The following is a 23,227-nucleotide window of genomic DNA, read 5'->3' as shown; positions in this document are numbered from 1 at the left end:
AGACTCGATGATTCTTGTGGGTCCCTCTTTAATTAGAATATTCTATGGTTCTGTGATAACTGCAGGGAGCATTTGGCTGAGATGGGAGTAGAGGTGAATAAAACTGGTTAGCCAGCAGGAAGAAGGAAAGCTAAGGATAAATGCTACCTACACCATGGGGAGGACTGACCAGTGCAGGCTCAGCAGAGGGGAAAAACCCTCTTGTAGGTAACTCAGTGCCTTGGATTATGTTTAATCTGAAAGTTTGAGGACTCCAGCTCAGCCAGAACATCTCAGCAGGCAGGATGTGATCCCGCAGGAATCCCAGAAAGGTGATCAGAGAGTTGGGGCATTGCATTTTTCCCTTCCTCTAACACAAATAATTCCTTGTTGCCCTGTTTACTCCATACCTTTGCTCTTTGAGGGTGATCCCCTGAAACACAGGCACACATGTTCAAACACACTGAAGAAATGAATCACAAAAACTGTCATTACAACTGGTACAATTACTGTAAACAGAAGCATAGAAGTGTGAGGTAGAATTGTGGGCATGTTTCACTCCTGTAAGGAAGGATGCTCACCTACTAGGGCTCAGCACGTTGACCAAACCCATCCCTTGGCTACCTGCTCATTGCTGTGATCCAGGTTGGCAGGAAGACAACTGGTTCGTTGTAGCTTTTGGTCCATATTGTTTCTCCTAAGGGACCTGAAAAGTGGACAACCCTAGGGCTGGGGCAGAGGGTTTGAAACAAGGAGATTTGGTTTGTATTCCTGAATCATCACAAACTTCCGTAGGCATGTTACTCAGCTCCTCATTTCCCTGCTTACCAAATATAGCTAGCAATATTTTGGTATCTCACAGAGATGTTAGCACAAGCCCTTCAACATACATATCTGCTCATACATTATCTCGATGGAGTCATTTCCAAAAGTGACTACAAAATACTCTGTGCAAACACACAGCTCCGTGAGGCTTAGTCATGCCAAACACAATGCGTGGCAGTGCATCCCTGCAACCACAGGAATGCAAACCAGGACCTCATTCCCACATAAAACATACTTGGGGGATCCTCAAGGACTAGATCCCTTTACTCTGTAGCCCCAGCACAGAGCAATTTCAATTATTCATGGCTCTTTGCCTCACTGTCCATGGCACAGGTGGCCTTGCACTTGGAGACGCATCACGAGGGAGACCCGCGTTTGAAGACCTAATTTGGCTTTGCATTATCCTGAGCCCCAAATCCACGTTTCAGAGGGTGACTGCAGCCTTATCTGCAGTCTCTGTACACAGTAGGGACTTGGCAAATGGAGTTTGGTGAAATGGCACGGCACACTACATAGGAGACTGACTATAAATCAACAGATTTTGGCTCTGCTCCTGGCTCTGTCACTGATTTACCATGGAAACTTGGGCAAATCTTTTACTCTCCCTATCCTTCATTTTCTGTACCCATAATGTAAAGATAATGATGCTGCTTTGCAAGCTCTTTTGAGATCTTGAGATGTTAAGTGCTAAGTGCATTTTATTAACATTAATAGCACCCAACTGAGAGGATGCTGTACAGCACTAGCCTGGCTGTCCCCAGAAAACAGATTGGTGTGGGGAAAGTGTGCATTTGTTAAGCAGCTTAGACACTGCTCATTCCCATAATACTTCCACAACACACAGGAACAAGATCTGACCTACTAAAACAAAAGGAAAAAAAAAGAAAAGAAAAACGCCATAAGGAGAAAATTTCTAATGTGACCTGTCATCTTATTTCTAGCCCAGGAAAACTTGGGGATTTACTGGAGATTATCAGTGTTGCTGTGTGTGGTTTTTATAGCCAGCCACAACCCCAGAGCTCACGACTTGTGGTGGAGACCACTTCCATTAGTAGGCATTAATCACCATTTCATACACTCCAGCTCAGCGATTGCTGAGCAGACATTGAGTGGATGCACTTAGTTATATCCTATCACACTTTATATCTGCCTCAATTTTAAAATAAGTTAATTGTACTGAATTATATTCCGGCTCTTGTATTTATAGGACCACAGCATATTACAATGTATATTTTTTAAATGCTGTCTAATAGGCTTTGTTATTTTACACTTCAATTTTCAATGTTTCTGCTCAAATATGTATCACAACATACACAGTAAAAAGAGCTATGAAAATTTTATTATTAATGCATGTTTTTTTCCTCTGCCGGAGATAGAACTTTGTTGTGCATGTTATAAAATGTTAAATATTAGAATTATTTAAAGTTAATAGCATGCCAAGAAAATGACTAATAATACATTATACAATTAGATGCCTTTCATATGAGTGAATCCATTAACAAAATAAAATACACTCAAACAGAAGACTTCTGATTTGTGATTTTAGCAAGGATTGCCCATGTGTAAAGCTAAATTATTTATTCATTTAAAAAAAAAAAACTGCTGGATACATCAGTTTGCAATTATTTGCATTATGTTCGAATGCTTTATCATGTGGTTCTGATTCAAAAATACGTATCTCTAAGTTGCTTTAACATCTTCATCTATGCAAAGCACTAAACGCAGAAAAACAAAAGTAAGTTTGTTTTCCTGGATTCAGGAAATCTGATGATATCAGAAGCTCTTGGTGCTGCTCTTTTAGCTGGATTGGGTGTCTTTATTATCACTCTTCAGCCCAGATGTCCTCATATAGTTTCATAACTGTATGAGTTTCCCAAGCGTACCTTGTTTTCTAGATAGGATAGATCCCACCCATACAGACCTCAAGTCTGGCATCATGCATCTTCATCCTAATTTATTCAGATGCTATAGCATAATGGTTTTCTCCTTTACTTCCAAACTCGTTATCCTGCCTCCTCAGCTGATGTCAACATCATCCTTGAACAAAACAACGAGCAAGCAGCTAGCTTTTCTTACAGCAAGAAACAGCTTTTAGCGCCACAGTGATATAATCTCCTCGCTATTTTCCTCCTGTATTTTCCTTTTCCATCTATGCCCTGTCTCTAGAAAGGCACCCGACGCCAGCAAAAGAAAGTTCCACCAGGAGCGGGTAATCTCCTCCTCCTCACATCCATCTTCTCCTCACTGCTGCTATCTACTTAATTAAGTCATTCTCAATCTTCTGTATCATAAGCACATAATGTTGGTTGATGGAAATGTGTTTTGAAATCCCTGTTTGTTTGTTTTTTAATTATCTGATTACACCGGGAAAAGGAAAAAAAAAAGAAAAAGAAAAAAAAAATAAAAGAGAGATCTCTCTTTTACAAGAAGTAAAAATCCAGCAATAGCTATCTATCTTATTCTCTTGCAAGAGATTTTTGCCCCCCCACTTTCTAATACCCAATCCAGTCTTTATAGATCATGGGATTTAAAAGTGTAATGAACCCAGCTGCAGCAAATTCTGGTAACATCACTGCAAAACTGGTTTCAGGTTAAAGATGCCTTTTATTATCAACTTTACTCAGCTTGTGAGAGGTGAGGAATGCTATGCTTAGATTCTGCTGAGGTTTATGTCAGGCTTTTGGCATAACCTAACTCCAGGCTACTGTCACCCCAAAATAACTCCTGCCCATATGTGTCCCAATGTCAGCCCAGGGTGCAAGTCATGGGTAAGCCAAGTCTCCCACGTTATGTCAGCTGGTAATAGGGGAAAAAAGTGTGCAACAGGGACATAGAAAAGGATTATAAACTAGCAGAATTGGACACTGACCCTGAAGCAGAAGGGAAAAAAATAGTATAAAACATTTGTACCATTATACTCAACTCTCCATATCCTGATTATTTTGAAGTTTTACCATGTTATGTTGTGTAAATAATAGTAGTAATTATACAAAGAAGAGACAATGAGTTGAAATTAGAGCCCTGGATTCACAGGATGATTTCAAAAGGCATCACTCTCCCAACTCACCCCGAGGTGTTTGTCCATGCGAAGGGCTTTGATTAGGCTCAGATTGTTACAGTAGAGTTGGGAAATGGGACCTTTGATCTCGAGAGATCTGAACAATCCCTGTTACTTGTACTGACAACAGGCGTGGCACAGGCTGAATGGTGTTAACACTCGGGTGAGAGCTGAAAATCCAAGTGAGAGCTGTGCTACGTTCTCACTTTTGAGACTCTGGTACCATGCATAACTTGGAAATTAAAATACAGTGTGACTACCTCTCTTAGTGTTTAAATTAATATGCTTAATAATCCCTGCAATAATAAATCCAAAGCGCAAATTAAGACTTGGAAGAGAAGGCGAAAGCAATGTCTCTTTCTTTATATTTGCATATATGGTGTGTGTTTGTTCAGGACAGTAGGATGTGACACTTTATCAGTATTTCTTAAAGCTACTTTTAAAAAAAAAAAAAGTGTTTCCCCCTAAGTAGCTATGCAATATTTTTATACACTAATATACGATGGGATTTTCTTTTCTTAAAGGGAAAAAGCCAATTGTGTAGGCAAAGAAAACTAATTATTTTCCTAGATACAGGCATCTAATGCTTCTTAAATGCTCTAAGGCATCTCACCCAGATTCTAGCACTCAATTTCCAAGGGCACAGCTCCCCTGTATACCCTCTGCTAGACCCACCAGCCTTCCAAGATCACTGACACTCAGCATCCTCTCAAGTGGCACTAAATAACAGTGATTAGGTAACTGAATCAACACCAAAATGCCAAAAAGAATGTATTAAGGGAAGATGCTTTCGAGGACTCTGACAATTTGCTCATGCAAAAAATTCCACTGAATTTTTTTACACAATAGCATTTAAAAACAAACAAACAAACAAACAAAAAAAAAAAAAGGAAAAATAATAAGAGAAAAAAGACAGGAATAGTCAATCCTAAATCTGTAAAAAATGATACTATGAGTGAGTTGAAAATTTTTATTTCTAAGACTATTATGTTTTCAGCAGGAATGTATTTCTAAGAAATGCTGTATGCACAAATGAGAGTCAATATAAGAACACAGGTTTCCTCATAAAAGCAAAAGTTCTCAATTATCACAGAAGTTATAATTTAGATTTTTACCTCTTTTATTTTTTTTTTTCCTTCTGGACATTTTTCATACGAGTGTTTTCCAGTTTGACCCCCAGCACTCTTAAGCAATGGAGTTAAATGCATTAGCAAAGTCTCCTCCAACCAGAATCTCTTGCTACTGACAGCATTTGTATCTACCATAGCATTTATGGTTTCCCCAATTCTCAATATACAGAACACCACAAATACCATGACAGAGCCTAATTCCATGGTGTGGTAACTTCTCATCCCATGTCACCCTGCAGATTATTATGTAATGTATATCCATATATAACACCACCCTTTTCGTTGCAGGCCTGTTGCAAGCTCGTATTTGCCATCTGCTTTTACACAGAAACCACAGAATTACAGATATTGACCACAAGGGACAAAACCACCCCAAATATTAGGCCACACCACAATCTTGTAAAACACTGAGCATGATCAACTATAAGCAGGAACTATGCAAATTAGTTCTCCAGGGTATCCACCTCCTCACAGCTCGAGATCATCCTGTGCAAAATACCTCTGACACTTGGTTCAGTTTATCTGTAAATAAGCCTGGCAATCCCCGGCTTCTGGAGATGACTCCATCATCCTAAAAAATCCTAGGTGGAAAGTTTTCCTGCTAATACTCCTAACAAACGACTCTATAATTTATTTCCTTTCCCTGTTATTTTGGAGCTCCGTGGAATGGCATTTCCTGTAGCGTTGCTATCAGAACAACAAGCCCAAACAAAGAGTCACCCATGACAACGATGAGCATCCCCAAAAAAAGGCAATCCCTCGCTACAGCGTGCAAACCTACAGTCCTTCTGTAAATAACACTCCTTGAGGGGTTATCAAGAAGCTCTTCAACTTCTTGAAGTGTTACTAAGCACAACGCTATTGTAACGCAAATAGTGCTGTGGTTAGAAAAGGAATAAAAGGCATGTTTTAAATGCTTGATCATACAATACATGCATAAAATCCATGGTATGTTTGTGGCTGACCGCACTAACCCATTCTACTGCCTCTTCTGCCCCAGTCTACTGACTTATTCATCACACGAAAAGAAAAATATGACAATACCCCTGGTTAGAGAAATTTTAGAGTGTCTAGAGCTACAGATTGGGTAGTGTAAGATTTAGAATTCTGAATATCTTTCTGTTTTGTTTTCTTCTTCACAAATATGTTAACATTCTAGTTCTATCAATTTTTTTGTGATACAATGTGCATTATATACAAAATAATTCAAAATTTTTCAAATTCAAATAATTGTTGCAAAAATTAGTATGTCCATCAGATTTTGTCATCTGACTTATATTTACAAATCATTGTTTGAGGTACTATAGTTGTCCCCCTTTTGCTCTGGAAAGTTAAGGATAGGATGTAGAAATCACATCTTCTTTTTAATAAAAATAATGATGGTGATGATGATAATAGTAATAATAACTAAAAAATATAATGTTCTGTAGCTTAAAATAGACACAGAGAGAAAAAGAAGAACCTGCATTGGTAACATGCACATATTAATTGATTCACCAACTACTGTGGGCTCAATTAAAGTATTCTGTTGTCAGAGTTTTAAAGCTTGGAAAAAAAATTAAAAAAACCTGAAATTCTTGGCTACAGCTTGGCATATGCAGGTCTTAACCCAGCAGCAAGCTGTTTTATAATTATTTCTGAAAATTGCTTCAGTCCATTTTATTTTCTGTGCTTGCCTGGGAAGTGTGAAAAAGAAAGAAAAAACTATTTTTGACTCAAGGCTTTCAAGACATTTTGGTTCTCAGCTAGCAAGTAACCCAGTTTGAGCCTGATATTTCCATCGTGAACTTTGGATCACTCTTACTGGTTTCTCAGTGAGACCGGTCACATGAATAACTGCTGGCAGACATGAGGAAGACTTTGCTGCCTGGGCTGTACTCGATCACACAAATGACACCAAGGCTGGAGGGTGGCTCTAAGGTCAGCCCCCAACCAAGGCATGTTCCTGTCTTTCTAAGGATGTTCTGAAAAATACAATCAATAACCTCCCAAAACACCTAAAAAGGTATGAGATGGTAGGATATAAAGGGAAATCTCACTAAGGCATACACACAAGAAATTGAGGACCCACAGACATAAAGTGACTGCAAGAGGGAACTAATCCCTCTTTTTATCCAGTGATCCTTGCTGCAATTTTTAAATAAAGCCCACAACAATCCTCTTAGACTGCCATGTTTGTAGCTACTTTCTGGAAGCTGGGAGCTGAGAGAGGACCTGCTCTCCTCTGCCCACAGAGCCTTTGTTAGGGGCGGGATCAGAGCTTCTGGCTGCCTTTGGAATGGAGATATTTGTTCAATGGAAAGATTTGGGTGGTTTTGAATAGGAAGTTTTGTTGGTTTGGGGTGGATTTTGTTTTTTTTCTTTGTTGTTTGTTTTGGTTTGGGTGGGTTTTTTTTGTTTGTTTTGGGTTATTTTATTTTTTATTGTTCTTGTTTTTTTTTATTTTCTCCCTATTTTTCTCATTTCAAAGGAATAAAGCTGTGAAAAGGAGCTGATTCTCTCTTCCCCTTTTTTTTTTATTGTTTCCTTTTCCCCCTTTTTTTCACTCAGTTCCCTCCACCCTTTTCTTCCCCCCACTTTTTTTCTCTTCTAAATGCTTCCTTCAAAACCACCCAGCCCATTTGTGTTGACCTGGAGGCTCCCTTTCAAAGGCAGCTTCACTCTTGTGTCATCTCCACAGGCTTTGCCCTCCAAGGCAGAGCCATCCAGGAAACCCCTGTGATTCCTGATAGCCAAGCTCAGACATATGGTCCCAGCAAGCTCATAGAATCAGTAACATTAAAAAAAAAAAAAAAAGTCCCAATATTTGTTCCTCTTTTCTCCTAGTTCATTGATAAAGAACATGTCAGTTAGGTTGAAGAATCCTGCTGGTTAAAGGTATCATCCTTAGCTGCTCATATGGTCGGGGCTATTACTTGTCAGTTAGATTAATCCAAGTCATTTTAGAACAATAAATATAAGTACAGATGGAATATAAGCATATTGAAGATTACTGTTTTTGACGGCTGTTGTTTATTAAATCAGGAATAATGCCGAAGTGAAGATTTTGTTGATATTTCAAATGGAAAGGAAAAGTGAATTAGAATTAGATATTTCTCAGGAATGAAAAAAAAAAACAAAACCAAAAAAACCTCAACAAACTACCACACCACAACCTCCAAAACAGCCTATAGGTAATAAAAAAGCAATGATTTTACTTAAAATACCACCTACGAGCTACCTTTGGAGAAGGGATATGGCACCTATAAACTCAAAACACTAGGTATGTTGAAATCCATAAAATTTCCAATTACTGCTTCAGAATTTATTGTGCACATATGGAAAATAATACTTGTAAAAGGGAAAGGGGTTTGTGCCTGGTGCTGTCAATACTGTGAAGGATGGGGTGATTATAAAGCAAATTAACAATACTTTTAAATGTGCATTCACTTATCTTTCCAATTAAATCCTTGTTAAACAACTGCACAGACAGTAATGGTGCTTCTGCAAAGCACTGATCAAGACAGTTTTATTGTAATTTTTACTCTGTAACAATTAATCAAGTAGGCATTTTCTTTATTATTAAATTATTTAGTTAATAAATATTCTCAATCAGTTCACGTATTTCTGGTTTAAATTTTACTTTTAATTTTTTTCTTAAACTGAATCATACCTCACTATATTATTGTAGAAGAAACAACAGAAATATTTTAATTCTTTTTTTGCCCAAATGGATTTTGTTACCTCGAGGTAACAGTAAGGTAAGATTAAATTCACCTTTTTTTTTTCCCCTCAATGTAGAAGTATTTGGATACCTTTGGCTGTTCTTTTCCATGTTCCACAAGAAAAGTACTTTTCCACAATAATGTAATATTTATCCTCTGCAGAAATTCATATATTTCTCCCTGTTTTGGTATAGAGGTATAGTAACAGAGCTATAAAAACACAGTAATTGACCTTTGGATGGTCCGTGGTGCTTTGCAGTTAACTCACACAAGGTATTTCAAATGAAATAAAGGGATGCAAAGGTCATCTGAACAGCAAATACCAAACATTTTGCAAAAAAAGCATTGAATATAAAGACAATTAGGAACTCTCTTGTATTATGCATGAACCAACACTTACTGAATGAACCAATAAGTATTGAACTTTGTATTTCTATGGTTAGTTTCCCTGAACATATATGCATTAGGATAGAATCCTAGTGTTTCAGCAATGTGTTATGAACCCTTTATAGCTCCATATTTTTTTCCAGTTAATTTAGCACTCATGAAAATTGCTTGTTTGACAGTCACAGAAACTCAATGCCCTTCCATCCACCAAGCAGATCAGCACACGAGGCATGAAGGAGGTATCCCTGGTCTCCAAGTATGGATTACCTGAGAATTTCTGGGAGAGGGGGTGTAAGTAGGACAGGGAACCTGTAGGGTTTAGCACAAAGAAGGTTCTCACCACATTGTAAAGGTATCACACCTTGTATACAAGGGTAAGCAGGACCAGTCTTGAAGCAACCTAGTCCAGTGGAAGGTGTCCCTGCCCACATCAGGGAGTTGGAATGAGATGATCTTTAAGGTCACTTCCAACCCAAACCACTCTGGGATTCTATGATCAGCATAATGGCTTCAAGCAAAGCAGAGAAAAATTCACTTTTACTTACAAACACTCTGGTGGATGAAAAGTCTTCCCCTTTTCTTGTGTTTTTGTTTCTCATGCACTTTATTCCTTGCTGTTGGCATTTTGTTTGTCAGATCAGAAGTTTGCTATTGGAAAACATCTCCCACCTGTCCTCACTTTTATATAGTGGTGCCTTAATCACTCTGAGCAGCCCCACCTGGGGCACCCCCAGCATTGCCTGTGGCCCTGGGGCCCTTGTCAGAGCCAGCCTGGGGCTTTGGGCCAAAATAATGGAGCTTTCAGCAGCATCCTCATACCCTGGAACTGCCAGCACACTTTACAGGGCTTAACAGACCCATAAACAGTATTTTATCCCTTTTCCTACAGGTGTGAATTAAAAGAATATTCTTATAAATACACGTAAAGTATTTAACTTATTAAGCCTTGCCTAAGATAAGCAAAACTCCTCCAGATTTTTCATAAAACCCCTAAAAATTGCCAAGTACAATGTCTGTTTCTAGTTTGCTTTTTTTCTCCCAACTTTCAATTATAAACCTTAAACAATACTATGGAAAGCATGAGAGGAATAGATATCTCTGTCTAATGTCTCCAGCAATTGTAGAAGCCTTTGCTTTAGGTTTTTAGCAAAAAATATTGCCTGCCTGGTAGCTTGCTTTCTAAAACCAAAATTTTTCAGTGCTTGTAGACTAAGAAAAGTACGAATTTCCTGATGTCAGTTTGGTCCAAGCAGCTTCTACTGCCTTGATTCAGTGATTTGAAAAATGATGACTTAGAGTTTAGAAAGTGCTGAGAGATGTTATAGCCTGATCCTGTTATGATCAACTGATCTTTTCAGCTCTTAATGGGAAAATAAATCATAGATAAAAGATAATCCTGTTGCACAGAAGCAAAAAAGGTGTGATATCAATAGACTTTTATAGAAAAAGAAAACTCTGCGAGAGGGATAAAGTAAATAAGGTAGTTTGTTCTGCTGATGCTCATGTTGGCAAGGTCGAAACCCTCTTCAGGAGCTGCCTACCTCAAGAAATGAGAATGAAACACAAAGTATATTCAGAGAACTTAAAAAGATACAGGGCTTTTTTTTTTTTTTAATTGTAAACCCATCCTCATTCCAAAATTTCTAGAATTGTTTTTTTTAATATTTTTACTGCTACTTCTTCTTTAATGATAAAGCTGTCAACTGTTAGTTTCTTTCCCTTTCATATTCACCAGTTCTCTCATTTCATTTCTGATGCTGCAGACAACATTAGCAGTATAGGAAAAGGAGCCAAATAAAGCTTTGCTATATTCTAATTAATGATTTTTCTAATAAAAAATACTTTGATATGGCAGCCAGCCTAGAGTGTTTTCTATGATCTTTAATTTTCAATGTGATACATATTATTTATAGCCCATAAATGTAGGTGTAACACAATGGCAAAGCAAGCAGGAAGTATTTGGCCTGTAGAACTAATTGTACAGTCAATCTCTGCAATGCAAATAGGCTTTGTCAGAACATTTGTTTGCATTTATAATTAAATTAAACTTTAACTAAACTACAATAAAAAAAAAGAAAACTCTGTTGCAAAATCATGTATATAAATACTACTTTCCCACTGTTAAATACTGAAAAATGAAGGTACAGGGATTGACCCAAGGAGGTCACAATAATTACAGAGAGACAGGGATGTGTGGAGTCAGTTATCAACCATCATCCCACAGTAGAACTCCAAGTGACAGGGAAATCACAGAATTGCTGACGCCTAAAAATCTATCTGACACACAGAATCACAGAATCAACCAGGTTGGAAAAGACCTCATTGATCATCGAGTCCAACCCATGACTAACACCACCCCGTCAACTAGACCATGCCGCTGCCACATCCAGGCTCTTCTTAAACACCTCCAGGGATGGTGACTCCTCCACCTCCCTGGGCAGCCCATTCCGGTGTTTGATCACTCTGTAAAGAACTTCTTCCTGCTGTCCAACCTAAACCTCCCCTGGCACAGCTTAAGACCATGTCCTCTTATCCTGCTGCTGGTTGCCTGGGAGAAGAGCCCGACCCCCACCTGGCTCTCCTGTCCTGTCAGGGAGTTGTAGAGAGTGATGAAGTCTCCCCTGAGCCTCCTCTTCTCCAGGCTGAAAAGCCCCAGCTCCCTCAGCTGCTCCTCACAGGACTTGTGCTCCAGACCCTGCACCAGCCTTGTTGCCCTTTTTTGGACACTCTCCAGCCCCTCAATGTCCTTCCTGAACTGAGGGGCCCAGAACTGGACACAGCACTCCAGGTGTGGCCTCACCAGTGCCCAGTACAGGGGCAGAATCACTGCCCTGGTCCTACTGGCCACACTATTCCTGATAGAGGATGCAGGTTGGGAGCATATACTACTTTTCCTAGTAACTTTTTTCCCTCATGAAGCATCTAAAACTGTTTCTGACCTCAGTACCTAATTAACAGGAGACATCAGGCTCTTGGGGACGTTTGGTGGAGATTGCTACTGCCCTCCCAAGCACATATTAAATAAATCCTGCTTCCCCACGTCCCCATGTCATTTTTCAGGTACACTATGATTCAGTGGGCTGTTTCCTGCTTGCAGGTTCCTACCTAGCAAAGAGAAAGAGTGTATTTAAACAATTCAAACAGTGACTGGCTGTCTTAAAGGCATTCTTTGTATCTGTGCTGTTTCTTGAATGTTCTGATCAAAAATTACTGGATTATTCTGTGGGAAGTGCAATGCTGGGCTGTCCCATTTCCCTTTCATGCTGTTGGATTCACCCTTGAGGACTGTAAGTGGCATTAGGGTTTACAGGAGTCGAACTTTTTTTCTGCATGATTTTACCTGAGGAGAACCTAAGTACAGACCTGACTAGAAATTTTTTACGGCTGGGATTCTAAAGGATGTGCAAGGGGAGTTTCACTTCCCATTGAAAAGCCATTCTGTCATGATATAAAATGCATGAATGGCCTAGTTGTAGCAATAAAGACCAACACAAGAAACAGTAATTATCACAACTGATAAGACGATAACATAGTCCTCCAGGGGCATTAGTTTTCTTTGAAATTCCTTTGGTCACTCAGTAGGCAGATTTCTTGCAATGTACCTCAAATACCCAGTGCCAGAGTGGCTTTAATGTACTATTATCTTCACCATTATATATTAATTTTTCACAGTAGTATAAACCAGAAGAAAAAGGTACATCTCTGCTTCAAAAAGCCAGCTTAGACTTCTGTCTAGCTTTACAGCATCAGCCCATCTGTTTTAGGTGAAAACTTGAGCAGTAATGTTAACCTCAAGCATGTTAACCTTTGGATGCCACAAGACATGACAGACAGGATCATTATTTTTATGGCGCAGTTTTTTCCTGAGCAAAGATCCTAGGCAGTGAAGAAGGATAGAAAATCCCATTTGTGCCTCTCTGTCTCCAAACAAAATACAGTGTATAGTTATTTGAAAGCCAAGGCAGACTACATTATTGACATACAAATACCCAACAACTGTAAATTTAAGAGAACCCAAATAATGAACCAAAACCATGAGGCTGATTGGTAAATGATGATTTATTCAGTCTTGCTGAATTTAGTGGCATAAATACTGACTCCTCATAAACCAGAGTTCATCCTCCAATTTCAGCTGAAGACAAGACTAATCTGGAGCATCTGAGGAGGTGGCAAACACCTACTACTCCCCTGAAACTTTCCCTAGAGATGTAAATGGAGTCTTGAAGGTGGGAATATTTTTGCATCTCTCCTATCTCTCAATTTCATGAGAATATTTGAGTCAAAAGTCTTAGTTTATGTATAGTGCAAAGCTAATTGAGGAAGCTGTTCTCCACCAGCTATCACCTCCACACAGAATACACAATATTTAGCAGTTCTGGTAACAGTCTCCAGGTAACTTATAAAAAAAAATAATAAAATGTAGGACAAAATGTTGAAGCAGCCTCACATTTATACTTGATTAATTCAAATGTCTAATGCAATTTAAGATTTTGTATTTTTCCTAATTTCTGAGAAACTTAATTTTATTTTCTTGCTTAGTAGTATCATCAAGTTCACTATCACTGATGATATTTGCTAAGCTTTTAAATGTGGGGAGAGTTAGTCTTTGCCAGGAGTAGTAAACCATTTGGAGAGATGACTGTATTTGTCATTCATCCTAATTAACTCCCAATATCAGCTTCCACACCTGTAATAGTACCTACTGATCAATGTTAGATTTGTTTAGGCCACACGGGTGAAAAATGTGCTATTACATTTGCGGAAATATGTTCATCATACACAGACTCTGTGGAAATACATTCAGTAAATATGTACAGGATGGTTCTAATTCTGGTTAACAAGTCCCCAAAATATTCATCATCCCTCTTCTCATTTTCTAGGGTCAAATCTTTTCTTATTCAAAATCAGTGGTAAATCTTCCACCTACTTTGGCAGAGCCAGTACTCCACTTTTAGTATTTCCTTTTAAGTTCTTTTCAGCACCTTCTTCTCTTTTGCTGGTTTCCTTTGGATCCCTGTTCTACTTTTGGTTTTGTTTAACTTTCAACATCCAAACAATCTGCTATTTTTCCTTTTAATCATTTTCTTTCCCCCTCACTTTGATTATTTGGTTTCTACATATGCTTTGCTTTTTGCCACCTTATTTCATGTCTCCATTTCCTCCTGTATTTTTAGATTTGTTTGTTGTTTGTTTCTCATCTCCAGTTTAACTACTATTTTCCTCTGCTTACTCTGCTCTTTTTCCTCTCTCCTAGCTGACATTTCCCTCTGCGCAATATCTTTCTACCTTCCCTTTCCTCTCTTTTCCAAAACACAGCTCATCATTCTATGCCACTAATGTATAGCAGATCCTGAAATACTGTCATCTGAGACAGTTAAGTACTAAACAAAACATTACCAGGGTGGAGGAATCACTTACCCTGATTGACAACAAATCGTAACTTTTGTATTGTTGCCAGATTGCCGCTAACTCTGTATATTCCATCAACATCTAGACCTGAAAGAGAAACACATATTTCATTTTAGATCATAGAAGTATTTTTCTTTGTACGTCTGTCAGGAAGCCAGAAGCACCCTCACAAGTATGAAGGAGAGCAGCGTAGAGAACGACTGAAAAATAATCCACCTGACAACAACTGAAGTGCCTCCTGCCTGATTAAAGCAACAACGAGAAATAAAAGTGGTAGATTAACTTAAGTGAATACAAAACACCTAGCTATAATTATCTTGTAATTCTGTCAGCAGAATATGGCTCTGCGAGGGGGGTTTGAGTGTGACAGGAAAGGAAGAGGTAATTAGCTCTCGAGCTCATCGAGAAGGGCTGTTTGGGACGGGCACGATGCTGCGCCAGCCCTGCTGAAACGGGGGGTGTCAGTATTAATAGTGCCAGGGAAACTTCTCTGTCTGGGGTCTGGGTTTTTCAGACATGAATTTCTGAGGCTGTGACCCTTCTGAAAATAAAGTGGTGAGGTGCCCACCCTGAAATCATGATGCGCGTGACACTACACACAACTACAGTTTCTCCACTATATTCTTCATAGTGGATCAGACAGGTTTGAAGATGAAATTAAATATCCCAAATAGCATATGCCCTGGAGTACATTTCTTCATTAATATAGGCCATTCTTTTCAAGGACAACCCGACAGTCTTGTTTCTCCCTGCATATCTACTCAAGGTTTATCTTCTAGGTGAAACTAGATGTCATACTCCCTTTTGTGACATATTATCTCCTACAGCAAGCTCTGCTGATATGAGTGTTTAAAATAGCACTTCCAGCCCCGGTTGCATAGCTGTAGCATTTCAAAGCACATGGGAACTGCTCTCCTTTTCCAGGAGAATTAGCTGTTGTGCAATAATGACCCGATCTGCATGCTCAAAAATCAAACCCACTAAACTGCACATTGTCATTTCACATTTAAAACTTGCAAGTACATAAGAAGCCAAGAGAATCTATACAAACTAAATTTTTTTTAAGGCTACTTATCCCTTGGAACACAAGTTTTAATTAGCTTTTGGCAAGCAATTTCAGAGAAAGCCTTTCTATCGGAAAATGCTAATTTGTCAAAACCAAAAATTTTCAGGAAATATTTCCTGACAATGTACCTAGGGGGAATATTTTACCAAGTTGGGGTGGGGCAAAAAGGAAACCTGAAACTGTAGGGAAGAGTGATAATAAGTCCAAAAGCCCAGAAGCCCAGTTGCAATAACAATTAAAGATGAAGAAGCTGAGCTTCAAGTCCTTATTGAGTCTTGCATCATGCCCTGGCACACAAGTGCCAGGGTCAGTGGACTCAACTGCTTGGAGGTATTTCTCACTGATCTTAAAACATTTTAAAAGATATACTTTTGCTTTTGATGAAGTCTGAAAACAACTAAAGTATTTTGTTTGTTCGCATTTTTGTTTTCCTTCTCTACAAAATACAGTTTTTATTTTATGTCCTTCCTAGCTAGCAACATCCTGTTTTGGTTTGCATTAAATAATCTGTTTTAAAAATTAATAATAATTCCCTTATCTGGTTATTAATAATAATTCTGCACTGCTTATCTGAGTGTTTTATCAGATTTCTACCCTGCACCTGTGGGTGTCCTGCAACATAATAGGGAGAGTGATGATTCATTTCAGGAAGAACTCCCCTTTGGTTACAGAGGGATAAAGAAAAAGTTTATTTAAGAGAAATTAAAAAGGATCTGGTAATCAAGAAAACTTGGAAATTATCCATCTGCTGGATGTATAACATATGAGGAAATGGAAATTACTAAAATGTTTAAGTAATGCAATTCTATCCTAAATCTGAAGAGTCTAATTCTGTTTTAGTGAGGGGAGAGTGAGAGAGAAAGAGTAATTCCCAGCATAGGACTGTGGGACTCTTGTGGTAGGGGATTAAGAATTGCATCATGTAAATTGAAGACTAAACCAGAAATTAAAAGAGAAAAATAAAGTAAAGTAAGAAACAGACCAGCCCCCAAACAGAATGTTAACTTTGATTTGGATGCAACTCAATTCAGTTCTTAACTTTACTGCATACATATAAGTGAAAGCAATCCATGTCAGTTTGGGTGAAATAGTCCCACATTAAGAGCATCAATTTGGAACCTGCATAAATCATCTAAATCAAGTGAGAATGACAAGTTATGTTGTAAACTGGTGGAATTACATCTTGCAACATGGAGTATACAAGTGCATTATTATTGTTATATGGTTATTTTGGTCCAGAAATGAGGTCTGATTAGCATTTCATTTGGGCACTATGCAATATGGCAGAGATTAAAAAAAAAATGAAAAAATAAAATCCAAGAATATCAAGCCAATTATAGTGTTCACGTGCCATCAACTTTCTGCTCCAAGAACTTTGAAAGTTAAGCCAAACCAAACCAATGCAAATTGGTGGATTTGGACATCCTTTTCATGACCACGTTATCTTAGCTGGATTGTTCACAACTTATTTTGGAAATCCAATTAGGCATAAAGGAGAAAGAGAGAGAAAGAGAGAGAAAAATATATCTTTATAGTTCTAATATCCTGATTCTATGAACAATTTTCAAAGCAAATTCACTTTTAAGGGCACCTCTATCAAGAATAAAACATCACTGCACTGCTGTCAGTGTTTCTTCACGGCAGGCTATAAATACTTAGGGAACAAGATGAAACAAAAGCCTTGCAGAGTTTCCTGTCTGGTGCTGGAGTTTAAGTATAGTGGTAAAGAACATTTCAGAAAAAATCCCCTTCATTGTAATATAGTCAATTTTAGTTCACTATAGAGTGACCTTCTTGTGTTTTGTAGGGATGTTTATCAGGGAAGGATCACTGGATTTTGCCCTAAAGGAGAACAAGTATTTTATTTGCTTTATATTCCAGTCTCCAACTCTGTTTCTGTTTGTTTTAATGAGGAACCTGAGAACAGGATGGACCCACAACTAGAAATTATAGGCAAAAGCATGATAATGACTTCAGTATTTCCACCCTATAGTTTGTACTAGTGTAAGAAATGTAGGAAAAGAACTTTCTCAAGAATACGTCAGTTCAGCTGCCAAACTATAGCAAATTTTAATTATTTTATCTTAAAAAATTAAACAGGTGCTCCTGATGAGAAAGTTGAAATTGAACAGGACTCAGTCTTGGTTGAGATTCATGAACAATAATGAATGTTATGGGCCCTCTGCACTGCACAGAAGATGGTGGAAGAGCATTTATTTAAAACATTTCTTACACTCTTATTTCTACCCAAAATGGAAGTAACCATGAATGCAGGTCAGTGTCAGACCTAGTAGCAGTTTGAGCTGGAACCAGGTGTTGCAGAGAAATATTGAAAACACAGGAGAAGATTACAGTTTAGGTGATATATTTATTGAAAGAAATGTTTAAAAATATTAGATTTTGATATTGGCTGAAGTTGTCTTGGTGATTTATGAACTGTTGGGAATTAAACATTCTCACTAATTCTTTTCTCTCACATAGAACAAACCCCTCTCCCAAGTCACATTTTTTCTGTCTAATCTTAATCCATATTTGACAATATCTTCAAACTGAATATAAAAAAGAAGTTCTCTATGTATGGGGGGAGGGGGGATGGTGGTATACAGAAATTTCTCTGGTTTTTAACAAGGTTTAGGATTTAAAACATACCATTTTAAACAGTACTAGGTAACTTCCTGCACTGAAACCCACGGAACTTTCACAATTAATGTATCCTGAAATAGGTGTGGTCCCCAGGCCTGTTTTGTAAGAGAAACCATCGTGCTGGATTCAACAACAAAGTGAAGTACAAACTTGAAGAAAGGCATTCTTTAGTTAGTCCTTTCATTTAAAATCAGTTATGTTCAGGGCAAAACTATTGTATTTCAAAGGAGCCTATTATGCCTTCCCATAAACAGAAAGATCATACGTTTTAAAACTAAAGTATCATTATGTAATCAAGCTGTTGTATTATAAACTATTTTGTGGGCTCAGATGCCCAGGGCTATCTTTACAAATATTTAAGAGGTCATTATCAGGGTATGTTCTGCCTAAAACTATAATTCTTTCCTCGTGTTTTCATATATATCTTACCATAAATATCTGATTTATAAACAATTTTTTTTAAGGTTTACTAAGGGCACAAGAGTGAGGCAAGAAGTCGTTCAAAGAAGCAGAAGTGAGTGAATGCAGCAAATATACCCATGTCAAGATAATATGATGAGAAAAACACAAAACAATGTGCAACAAAAGTAAAAATTTACAAAAGGATAAGTATTTGTATGCCAGGAGAAAGAATATCATGAAGAGCAGCAAAGAATAAACATGACATCTTAAAATTTGATATTAAAAATACTGTGTTTGTACAGGGTGATAAAATATACCCAGAGATTTTCAGGTGAATGCGAAAGCAAAAATAACATTTTTGTCTGATGCCATGGAAATCAGAGGTGAAGATGATGAGAACAATGAAGGACACACAGTGTTGCTGACATCTCTGTCCTGCTTTTTGGTGTGGCAATGGGTGGGGTTGAACATACCCTAAAGCTCCCAGAGTGGTGCTGGAGGCCAGCACCGGGATTGGCTCTGCTCTGCTGGAACAAAACTGCTGCTTTGATTGCCAGAACTACCCCTTCTTGTACTCCTCCCAGCAAAGGATCACATTTTAAGGCCTAAAACAACATCCCAGCAAACATCTGGTATGAAAATAGGTCCCATTCCCTGAGCAGGGAAGGTACTTGCTACTATGGAAGTGGGTGCCATGCAAATGTCATGTTAAATAGTTCTAACAGACAGAGGATAAACAAACTTGGGAGACCAAACAGTGGATGATATTGGAAGTCAATCTGAAGGACAAAACCATAACCACTGATGTAAAAAGGATCTGTTTACATTGGTGCCATGATATACTTGTGTCTCTCATTCGCAAATAAAATATAGAGAAATATTTGGAAGTGACTAAGCTGAAGAGCTATTCTGATATTGTAAAAGCAGTAAGAGGGATGCTCTTGGAGGCTGGCTAGACTGACCTCAGTCACAGACAGTCTACTTAAATTATTAATTCAGGACACTCTGAACAAATAATTCATAACAAAATATCATTAATCTCAACCAACATAGTCTCATGAAAATCAGGGCTTTGTTTAGAAAAATTGTTTCATTTTTTGATAGGACTGAATTTTTTACAGGTCTAGTTGATGAAGACAATGATGTTGAAATAGTATGTTTGGCCTTCCGTGTGGCTTTTGACTTAGTACCACATGACATTTGGATTAAAGCACTTGCACTTTATAGAACTAACTGGGCATATATTACGTGGATTAAAAACTGGCTCAATGACAGACCTCAAAATGTGGTAGTTAATGGGAGATATCAGTTAGCAAGGTCATAACTGGCTCTCGAGATTGGAGCTCTCAGTCCGGTGCCATCTAATACCTCTATCAGAGACGAACAATGAGAAAAAAAAATTCTCTTGGCAAAATATGCAGATGACACAGAGATCAGGGAGATATTAAATGATGATAAGGACAGGTAAAGTTACAGAAGAGCTGAACTACTGCCCTAAATGGCCACAGTTTGGCAAAACAAGGTTTTGTATGGAGAAACACAGGGCACACGGTGTACTCTGGATGTAGGATACAAAGGACTTGAGGTTTATTTTAAATAAGTAGCTGAACATGATCTCTGAGCTCAGTGCTACAACAAAGAGGACTAATATGATCCCTTGAATTATAAAAGAGTATCAAAGAAGGAGGGAAGAGATTGAACTTCTTCATGGGCTACAAATAGGATTTCTAGTAGAGCACTGCACTTGGTTGTGAAGCAAGTAATGTGAAACATTAAATATCATTGCTTGATAGTAAAGAGAGGATGGAGAAATTTCCTCTCCATCACTACGTTTCGTGTGATTTGAAGACTCCCAACCAGCACTGCCCAGCTGAAGGACCTGTGACAGACAAGCCTGAATTCAAGGTATCATGAACAAGATTTTCTTTATTTTCTGATCAGTAGAAATCCAACACTGCTTTAGAATTTAGTAAAGGCAGAGACAGAGGGGAAAAGAAAGGAAAGGAAAAATTGTACTAGTTCTTAACAGGCTATGAAATCGCTCTGTTGGAGTGTCTGACATGAGGTTTGGTGAATCTCTTTAGGAAATTATCTAACAAGAAATAATTCTATGTTTGACTGCAATAATATCAAGAAGATGAGGGGCATTCCTACATAAAAAGAGAATCTCATTTTTTCTTGCAGTAATAACTCCAAGATGCAATGAAAGGAGAAAAGCTTGACTGAGATCTTATTGTTTTCAAGACCCTGTAGAAACTGTTTAATGGAAGCAATTACAACACTGAATATGAGCATTACATACTGAGAATAAGTAACAAGTGAATATGATGGATGATATACTTTATTCTGTTTCACATCACTTGATGGTAGAATTTCCACTTAGATATTTATATACAAATAAATAAGGGCAGCGACAGTACAAAGCAAGTGTAATTTAAATGAGCACACAGTTCACTGCTACGCGGGGCTGCTGTTTAATGCCCAAATCAAACTTGCTATGCCTTCCTCTTCTTCTCTATTGTGCTGTGCTTTGACATTCAAGAAGTTTATGGTTTAAAAGCCCCAGGAACAACAGGACTAACTCAGAAGGCTGCCTGTAACAAGAAGCAAAACTAAGCTTTCAAACTATTTGTTTTGAATGAACGCAGCGTGCTCACTGTAATTCTGCCGTTACCTCCAATATATACTTTTGCCATTCTGCTGGTCCCACTTCTTGCAGCTAAACAAAGTGACCTCATTGCTTTCCACTGTATTTTCTTTTAAACATTGGCTGGGATGATTGAGATTCAGGAATGTGGGAAAATGGATTCCCAAGCCACGTCCATCCCCTTTAATTCTGAGCTGTAATTTTTGGCTTGGCTTGAATCACGGTCATCACATTTCAGTCTGAATCTCTCTGTAAAGTGATCTTTCTTAAACATTTCTTTCACTCATCATGGGATCAGAAACAAAGCCATTCTAGTCTTTCAGTGAAACACTTACAAACGTCTTTGTACAGCGACTCACAAGAGCTGAATTTCCTTTAAAAATGTTTGAAAAAGAGGAGGTTTTCATTGCCTGATTGTCCTCTTTGTGAATCTTGTCATCTGTATGCCATGAGCTACAGCTATTTTAATCTGTTTTTGTTTGCAATCCATTTGGTGTCCGCCCAAGAAAATGCAGGTGATTCTAATTAACTTACTGCTGAAGATGTGGAAAAATCTCAATTGTGCGACAGAGAATTATACACTTAAAACCTTCCCTCTATTATTTATAACAGCTTATTAATGAAAATGATTACATGAATACATTTACCACCTGATTCATCTTTGTTCACTTTTTAAATCAACAAGGTTTATGCTAAAGGGGAAAAAATCCCTATCAAATACAGACCTCCAGTACACACACCAGCTTGCTGGTTTAAATGGCATGGTAGTTTAAAAGGAAATAACATTGTCTTCCTTCATGCAACACATTATAATATCTGAAATTACCAAATGTTTGAAAGTAGCCATTCTCTCTCTGAACCCCATTAGTATTTAATTTTGGGAATGTTTATTTCTTTTTTGTTTGCTTGTTTGTTTTCTCTTATAATACCTCCTTCACCACTTCTATTCTCTCTCATCTGCTGCAGTTACTGCTTCTCACATACAGGTTAGAAGGTGCATTCTGACCGATACTTAATTCATCTGAAATAAAATAAGATGTCTCTGGTTCTCTGCTACTTTATAAGGTGCATTTTTTTCATGCTTAACCAAGAGTAATCAAGGGTGATGAGGCACTGGAATTGGTTGCCCAGATAATTTGTGGATGCCCCATCCCTGGAAGTGTTCAAGGCCAGGTTGGACCAGGCTTGGAGCAACCTGGGCTAGTGGAAGGTGTCCCTGCCCGTGGCAGGGGGGTTGGAACAAGATGATCTGTAAGCTCCTTTCCAACCCAAACCATTCTATGGTTTTATAAGAGGTCTATTGGGAGTATTGAGAATCCTTGAAAGCTGAATGGTCCTTCACCAGCAAATCTCCTGGGATAAAAACAGCTTCAAGTCTCCTGAGATCTGCAGATTCCAGTTCTTATCTCTCTGATATTGGGGCCAGAACACACGTTGTTGATTGACAGGAGGGATTTGAGTCTTTTGTAAGAAAATCAATGGATGTTACCTGCACTATTTTCTGCCAGGTACAGCTACCAACAGGCTGTTTGCCACCTTCCATTTCTATTATTCTGTGCCACAAAATATATGCTCTGATAGTCTAATTTGCATGTGATGACAATGTGGATAATACAGTCTATTTTTGGGGAGGATGAAAGCCTGAATAAAGGTTATCATTTTAGGAGAAGCTGACGATGGAAAAACTCATCCACTGTGTGACATGATCAGAACAGCTGGGGATGTAATGTGGAGGGTGGGGGAGAAGAGAGCCAAGGTATTTTGTATGTTCAAGAAATATATACAACATTGCCATTTCTTATATCCCAGCTGTGCCTGTTGACTTCTGGAAACATGTAGAGCTCAGCAATAAAGCATACTTGACTGATATTTACTGCAGTGTGCATTATAAGACATTTTCTGTCACACATTACGTTATGAAAGAGTTAAGTAACATGAAAAATACAGGCTCAAGATTATATCTGTCATGGATGAAAA

At 38.2% G+C, this 23,227-nt stretch overlaps 1 protein-coding gene across 1 annotated transcript in view; it reads right to left on the bottom strand.

Annotated features, from left to right (window-relative positions):
- ARHGAP15 (Rho GTPase activating protein 15) overlaps positions 1–23,227 on the bottom strand; it is a 331,328-nt gene that overhangs the window by 93,218 nt on the left and 214,883 nt on the right. Inside the window, exon 12 of the mRNA XM_027749003.2 lies at positions 14,502–14,579. Within this exon, the coding sequence (XP_027604804.1) occupies positions 14,502–14,579 (78 nt within the window). The remainder of the gene's footprint in view (positions 1–14,501; positions 14,580–23,227) is intronic.

This window comes from Pipra filicauda, unplaced genomic scaffold (genome assembly GCF_003945595.2).
Source record: "Pipra filicauda isolate LSUMZ 115617 unplaced genomic scaffold, ASM394559v2 scaffold47_size6085603_pilon, whole genome shotgun sequence".
Classification (NCBI taxonomy): domain Eukaryota; kingdom Metazoa; phylum Chordata; class Aves; order Passeriformes; family Pipridae; genus Pipra; species Pipra filicauda.
The sequence above is the reverse complement of the archived record's forward strand: the minus strand, read 5'-3'. Positions and strand labels throughout refer to the sequence as shown.